Raw genomic sequence first — 7,817 nt, 5'->3', positions numbered from 1 at the left:
GTATATATTACGTGGAGGGCTAGATAGGTGCACCGTCCGTTTCAAACTCACTGACACGAGAATTGACACAAGGAGGAAATCTTACCCCCCAAGCGATACACCTCTCCTGCTGCGTGGAGCGGTAAAATGGAGGGCACTTTCCATTTGGGTCACCCGTTGAGCTGTCCGCCCGTATGCGAGCAGAGCAGAGAAACCACCTTCTCTTCTCTTCCCTTCACTTTGACCCTACTCATTCATCATCACCACCATCATCACAGCAGATTCACATGGCAACCAGAGGTAGATACGTACACCGGCTAGCCGGCCATGTATGTGTCATCCTGAAGCGAGTGTGCATCACAGCCAGTGCCACTCGGAAGCAAGTGTATATCACAGATAGCCACTCTAAGCTGGTGTCAATGACGTGTTAAGTAGAATGTTACCATCTGTCGGCGCCTATGTTAGCTATGCACAAGCAAAGTAATTTTCTCCTCTCTTTTTCCCCTTACTTAGATTCCACTCATCTTCGGTCAGTAACATGAAACACAAGCTGAAGCAGAGGATGATTACTCTGGGCCTCTGGGGTAGCATGGAAATTTTCACCTCACTTGCATCTTAAGCTTCGGTTTTCAGCTCCTGGTAGAGGCCAAAGTTGCTTACTAGTTGATTAATTTTGGATTGGACCAGTCCAAACTATCTATAGTGGAGTATGGGACAGTGGCACTAATTAATTAATCAAGATTAGACCAGTCCCAAGCCAAGCCAGACTGGTCAGGGAAGCAAGCAAGCAAACAAAAGCATTAGGTCAGCAATGGAAAGCTTCTCCTCTGACACAGCTACACATGCACATCACAACACATCCATCACAACGCTAAACAAAAGCAGCCCTCGACATGTCGCTTCCTCTGAATCCTCTCTGCAGAAAGAGCCAGGCCCCCTTTCTCCTTCCTCCTCCCTCCTCCCACAAAACAAAAGCCCTCTCTTTTCACCTCTAGGCCCCCCTCCCCTCCCCTCCCCAATCCCCCAACTCCAACGCTTGGCTCATCCGCTCTAGATCTCCGCACCGTCTCTTCTCCCCTTTGTTTGCTCTAGCATTTTTATTTCAAGAGGGTGACAAGCGGAGCCGGGCAGAGAGTCTTGGGGTCTTGGCCGGTTCATGAGTAGGGAGAGGAATTCGCATGGAGCGGTCATGTCCTGAGCAGTTGCAGTGGCCATCTCCCTTTGTTCTCTAGCATTTGTCCCTCATGGCTCCTCAACCCCTCAAGATTCGGCGGCTCACGAAGAACTAGATGTAGCCATTAATACTGGAGCGGCCGGTCTCAAGTTTTGGTGTTGCATTTTTTCTGAGGGATTTCTGCATTTATTTTGAGTTCTTTCTGTGAGAGAGTGGCATTCATTCAAGATTCAGGGGGAGCGGGCGCGTGTTGTGCTACTCGCTGCCAGGCTCGTGAAGAATCGGGTTTGAATTTCTGCCTCCTTCTTCCTCGCCGGCGCGGAGGCATGAGGAGGGGCGGGTCCTCGTCCTCCTCGGCGGCGAACGGCGGCGGCGGCGGCGGCCTGGCGATCACCGAGCGGCAGAGGCCGGCGCCGTCGCGCGTGGCGGCGCTGTTCCAGATGCTCGCCAAGAGGAAGCTCTTCTCATCCTCCTCCTCCAAGAAGACCAAGCTGCTCGCCCCAGGTGAGATGAGATTGCCGACGGAGCAGCTGCATTTGCTAATTGCTACAGTATATGGCTCTGTGCAAAATCCGTGCTGTTCCTCAGCTTTCTTCTGTGTCTTTCCCGTTACAGTGCGCGAGCAGAGGTTCTTATCGCCGGGGAGGCCACCCGGCGGCGGCGGCGGGGGCGAGAAGACGCCGGCGGCCAAGAAGAGACCTCTCCTGGTACGCTGCTACATCTTTCCTTCACCTGTTACTAGCATCCGCGCAGTAAGTTTGGTTCTGAATTCTAGTTGATTTTTCCCCAACAAAATTTGCCTCAAAAATATCATTTTGCTTTTCCCCAAGCCAAGATTTTTTCCCTTGGTTTTGCATTTCCTTTTCCTTTTTTTCTTCCTTTTCTCCCCTCCTTACAATCTGTTTAGACAAAGGAAAGTATGTTGGCTGTTGTCTGTTGTAATGAACCGAGTCCTCCAAATTTTCACCTAAATATTTTTTTGAGGGAAATTTTTTCACCTAAATTCTTAACTTCACATCCATGATTTTCTTTCTCAAGAGATTCCCAAAACAAAGTGGTTCTCCCTTTTCATCTGTACCTGGTTGCCCAAGGCTCTCAATGATTTTCCCCCAGCCGTGCAGGTTCAGCATCTACCATTTTTTACACCTTTTCCCTTGCCTCCTTTACAACTTTTCATCATCTCCTTTTCCTATCTGTTCATCTGTATGCTAAATCGCTAGCTCATCCATGCTGCTTTCCTCCAGCTTGATTCTGCAGACTATGCAAGGAGTAAAAGTGAAAGCCATGGCACTAGCCGCTTGCCACCGCCAAGCCAAGACAGCAATTCCAGTGAGATGTGCACCCCGGGTGTGGTTGCCCGGCTAATGGGCCTCAGCTCAATGCCGGCCATCAGCCATGAAAGGTCAGCCAGAGCCACTGACTCTTCCGAGCCCGAGGTCGCCGGTCACCGGAATGAATGCTCTCAAGGTTTGCTTGGTAGCTCAGGGAGCATGGCCACCTCGCATCAGAGGCAGCAGAAGCCAGGGCAGGTCATGGATGAATGGCATGACAATGCCAGCAAGTTCAGTGCAGATTCACAGGCATTGTGGTCAGGGAGGCACCACAATCACAAGGTTGCTTCACCTCTTAAGAGCCCAAGGTCAATTTCAAGCAGGAACAAGGCTCGGCTGATCGAAGCAGCAGCCAGGGTTCTCGAACCCGGTCTGCAGTCCAGAAATCGCCACCGAGCTCAGCGACATGCACGCTTGGAGTATCCATGTAACGGCGATGGTGTGGCGACTACTGCTGCTCCTGCTGCTGCAATACATAAGTCGCCGGATCAATTCTCAAGAGAAATGGGTGATGTTGATGCATCAATGTCTGGTGCTGGCAACGTAGGAGCTGCCTCTCTGCACAATTCTGCTCCCAGACAGTGGTCTGAAGAGAACTGCAAGAAGATTTCTGCTGATAGGAAGCCAAACCAGCATGCACCCTGGCAAGGGCAACCTGGAGGAAACATCAAGGTTTTGCCTGTAAGCAACTCGAGCGAGCTGGTTAGAGTTAAGGAAAGTGATGCGATGATCTTCAATGCTACCGCTGATACATATCAAGATGCCCGGAAAGTTCAGCCGAGGAACGTATCCCGTGGGAATGTTGTTTCTGGCCCTCTCAAGCAGAACAACCTGAAGCAGAACGCGTTGCCTACAGTTTCTAGAACAGAAGATCCACAACATATGATTCAGAGGCAGAAACATAGAAATGGGGAGCAATATGTGGCGAGCACAGGGAAGGATTTTGTTTCGTTAAACAAAAGTATGAAGAGCAGTACATCTTTGAGGTCCAAAGGAAAAGTAATGGATGAAATTCGCCTGCCACGTAGCAATGCACAGAATAAAAACCTGAACAGAAAAGGCCATCGAACCGGTGGCCTACGTAGCGATAGCTCTAACAAACCGAAGCCAAGGACTGCATCACCAAAGGCTATGGAGAAAGATATGATAATTGCAAAAGGCGCAGGGTTGGTTAGCGAGAAGCCGAAGACTACCAGTGCAAACTATGCTAGGAATGACCTGCTGAGACCGGTAGAGCCGCGCAATGCTTCCAGGTGTAACGACTCGGACATTGTTTCTTTCACTTTCAGCTCACCGATGAAGGCCATCCCTACTTCTTTGCTCAGCAAAAATACTAGTGCTGTTCTGGGATCTCCAAATGGTCCTAAAAGAAACTCTCATAGGGACTGTCAAAATATTTCTTCAGAAAGGGAATTGGTTTTCAAGGAAAAACTACGAGGCACATCAAGCATGGACGATGCAGAATCAGTCTGGTTTAATCGAGACGAGTTGAAGAACAGAGATATTCCTAGAAGCCGAGGCAGAGTAATCGCTTCATGGTCTGAGAAGGCGAGTGATTTTCCTGTCCTACAAAGATCGTCAAGCGAGGAACTTCTGCGGGGGTTAGACAGTCTGATGCATGTCTTCGGAGAGCTTCCTAATTCCGTTGAGTTGCGTGAAACTCATAAAAAGCTCGAGGTTAGTAACTTCTGCTCTTCCCTGTCCTCAACCATGTGTAATAATATTGAGATAATTCTATAAAAATCATCATAACATCAAGGATTATGTTCATCTGATGAGGACTCCTCTGTCGTTACCATCTGCAGGCCAACGGGAAAGCTGATAATCCATCTCGATCTGTACCTGGAGGCAACCGACAACGAGGAATTCTCCGACCTACATATGCACATGAGAACTGCACTTCTGGGAACTCAAACTACACTAAAGGTAACCAGCAGAAGTTTTCATTTTGTGCATTGGACAAATCTGTTGGCCAACAAACTGTAAACCTACTATCTTATCCTTATTGTCAGCATATTGGTAGTTCAAATAGCTGATCGAGTAACATAATCTTGGCTTGCATGCTGACTCTATCATTCATGTCCCCACCCATTGGAACAGAGGCTCAACTCGAAGACAGACGCCTGTCAGAGGCTTGTGCGCCGCCATCTAGCGCGCGAGACGCGACCACCCATAGAAGTGCCAGGCGAGCCGAGCCTAACTCTGGCCAGCATGGCGCGCACCGTCTTGCACCGGCGGTGCAGGGCATCAAGTCGGCGCGCCTTGGGCATGGAGAGGTCACATCGACCGTCGACCTGCTGCTGACAAGTGCCTGCTCCTCCGGCCTACACCATGCCAAGGAGGCTTTCCTCCTGAGAACATCCGAGTCTGTGCTCGCCACCCTGACCCCGAGAAGGTCCGGCAATGACAGCAGCAGACCCAAGGCCTCAGGAGCGAACCCGCTGCACAGCCTCGCGTCCGACCTGGTCACTGAGTGCCTGGACTCGATGTGCGCCGAGCTCTGCGACTCCGGCTACAGGCCGTTCACGAGGCTCGCCGCGACGGTCCGCACAGAGCAGCAGCTGGCCGCAGAGGTGCGGAAGGAGGCGGCTAGGCACGGTGACATGGCGGGGCAGGACCTGGGCGACCTCGCCGCCGGCGACGTGGAGCGCGCGGTGGCGGCCGGCGTGGCGCGCGAGGCGTTCCGGATCGGCGCGCTCATCGAGCGGGACCTGGTGCAGGAGCTGGCGCATGAGGTCGGGCTCGACATGCTCAGAGCGGCTGCCGTAAACTTGTAACAGCAAAGGAAGAATGTTCTTTCGGGGTAGTGGTAGTGGTATAGGAATGAAGAGGCTTCGTTTCGATGTTTGCGGTGACATTTGCAGAGCTGGCCGGCGTTCCCACCGGCGGCGACTCTGCCACCGCCGCCGACTCTGCCGGCGGCGACGCAGGACTCCCCCGAATCTTTTCTTTTCTCTGAAATAAATTGAACCCAGCCCCGTCCAGTGCGTGCATAGATCGGTCCGCCTCTCCTCGACTCGATTGCCGATCGATCTCTGGCTTGCTGCGATGCCGAGGCCTGCGACTGCGATGGTGATGCCGTCGATACTTTCGGTGCTGAGGACCGCCGGCTTCATCGGTGTCGTCACGGCCGTGTACGTGGCCACCAAGTATCAGCTGCGCGAGATGGCGGAGGAAGGGCAGAGGCGCCACCTGCAGATGCTGGAGGATAGGAAGAACAGTTTTGCTAGAACTCATCTAGATGAGTTATAATTTGGTCTTATTCATCTTTTATAGCCATTGGATGTGATGCTATAAGATAGGTGTGCATTGACGTGGGTTGTATTTGTTCTTATTTTCAAGATGAATGAGACCAAATTATATCTCATCTAAATGAGTTCTAGGTACTCTCAAGAACAGTTTTGCTAGAAAGAAGAAGCGGGAGATGCAGCAGTTGCAAGCCGCCGCCGCCGAGGACCACAAGACCTAGACATTGTTTAATTTTTCCCTCAAACGTGCATATTTTATTTTTCTAGATTCTGCAATCAGCTATGTTTTGTGATACTTATATTTTATTATTGGACCAAGAAACTTTTCACAACAATAAACCAGCATGATCAGCTAAAATTGTCGCTACTGGACAACCACCTCAGGCCTTGTATAATACAAGGTGCTTAGAAGAGGTGCTTGGAGAAATAAATCAGGCTTTTCTTGAGCACCGGTGCTTATTTGTACAGGGCAGACGCTTAATTAGGCGTCTCTCCTATAGAAATAGGCACCGGTGCTTCAGAAAAACCCGGTTTATTTTTTTAAGCATCTGGTATTGTACAAGGCCTCATACGCGTGGCCACCTTCGAGGTAGTGGAGGATGCGGCCTCACGCCTTGGTGATCGCAGGCGGCAGCTCGTCCTTGACGAACTACCCGCGGCGGTTGCGGCGGGGTGGCGACGTGGGCCTGTCGACGGCGGTGTCCAATTTGGACGTCGTGGTTGCGCGAGGGAGACACAGACTCCTCCTTGACATTGCGTCTGATCTGGACATCGCTGCGGTTGCGCAAGGGGGGGGGGGTCATTGACCCGTCGGAGTGGGGACGACGGCTCTTGCTTCATGCGGTAGCGTGATGGGGACGACGACGGCTCCTTGACCGCACACAACGGTGATGGTGGCACCAGACCCATCAGAAACAGTGATCGTCATGATCTCCATCTGCTTCGTCCGTCACAGCGACCTCCGCGAGGAGGCGAGGCTACTGTTGCGGCTGCAGCGCCTGGTCCTCCTCGTCGCCGGAGGAGATCGACTTGGCGGAGGAGTCGATTGCCGTGGATGCCGAGGGGCCCAGAGAGCGGGGGCGGCGGCACCATGATCCGCCTGACAAAGAACTGCCTCCACACGTCGGCACGGAGAACCGTGACTTTGGCATTGCCACCAGAGTTGGGATGCTCGGGGAGGAGGGGCTAGGAGAGGACGATGTGCGGATGTGCATCGCCACGGCTTAAATAGCCACGCCACGCATGCGAAGGGCCGGTCAGCCCGCTTCAGTGCGGCGTAGCGGCCGGAGTTGGTTTCTCGGGACATGGCGTCCACCTTGAAGCGGTGATGCCCGAGAGGTTGCGTCTGTCGGCGCTGCCCTCATGTCTGGTCACATTGCTCGGCAATAATACCGGCCTCTGCATACTCTGGTTCGGCATGAATACGACGCAACCGACACGAGCATTGGATGGAAAGAGCGGAAGAGGCGGGTGGGTCTTTTAGGTGGGCCACGGTCGTCTTGCATGGCAGCGATCCGGACGCCCGTAAAGCCTCCCCTCCTCCCCCCCTCGCGTTTGTCTCTGATTTGCGAGGGAAAAGTGCGTCCGAACAGGTCGGCGGACTAATGCAGAGCCACGTTTGATGGCAAAACACATCGTGATAGCATATAGGTCGGGTCGGGGTTGTATCTCTTCGTCTTTGTTGAGTAACGTGATTGTATTAGGAAACATAGGTTAGACTAGGAAATATTCTGGCTTGCCTTGTACTCTAAGTTGATCATGTACTCCTATATATATGCCCACGAGGCTCAAGCAATACAACGAACTATTCCACCAATCCTCTCTCTCTCCCTTCTAACATGGTATCAGCCTAATCGATCCTAAACCCTAGCCGTCGCCGCTTCCGCACCCGCGCGCCGCCCCCGGGGCGGTTGGCCTCCATGACCGCCGCCGGGGGCCGCGCCGCCCGTACCTAGGGTTCGTCCGCTGGTCGTGTTGACCGGCTGCCCTAAAGAGTCTTTTTCCCGATCCCTTGATCCGGGTTTTCTCTCTCTAGCCGATCGTCTTAATCGGTGTTTTTTTTGGTTTTCCGATCTACGATCGGTT

General features: G+C 52.5%; 1 protein-coding gene across 1 annotated transcript; it reads left to right on the top strand.

Annotated features, from left to right (window-relative positions):
- Window positions 1–886: 886 nt before the first annotated feature.
- On the top strand, window positions 887–5,844 carry LOC109774767 (uncharacterized). The gene is made up of 5 exons (XM_020333530.4): window positions 887–1,657; window positions 1,769–1,860; window positions 2,398–4,161; window positions 4,290–4,410; window positions 4,585–5,844. The coding sequence occupies exons 1-5, from the start codon at window positions 1,480–1,482 to the stop codon at window positions 5,259–5,261; spliced, it is 2,832 nt and encodes a 943-aa protein (XP_020189119.1). The 5' UTR covers window positions 887–1,479; the 3' UTR covers window positions 5,262–5,844.
- Window positions 5,845–7,817: the final 1,973 nt, after the last annotated feature.

Source organism: Aegilops tauschii, chromosome 1, assembly GCF_002575655.3.
Source record: "Aegilops tauschii subsp. strangulata cultivar AL8/78 chromosome 1, Aet v6.0, whole genome shotgun sequence".
Taxonomy (NCBI): domain Eukaryota; kingdom Viridiplantae; phylum Streptophyta; class Magnoliopsida; order Poales; family Poaceae; genus Aegilops; species Aegilops tauschii.
This window is presented reverse-complemented; position numbering and strand designations above follow the sequence as displayed.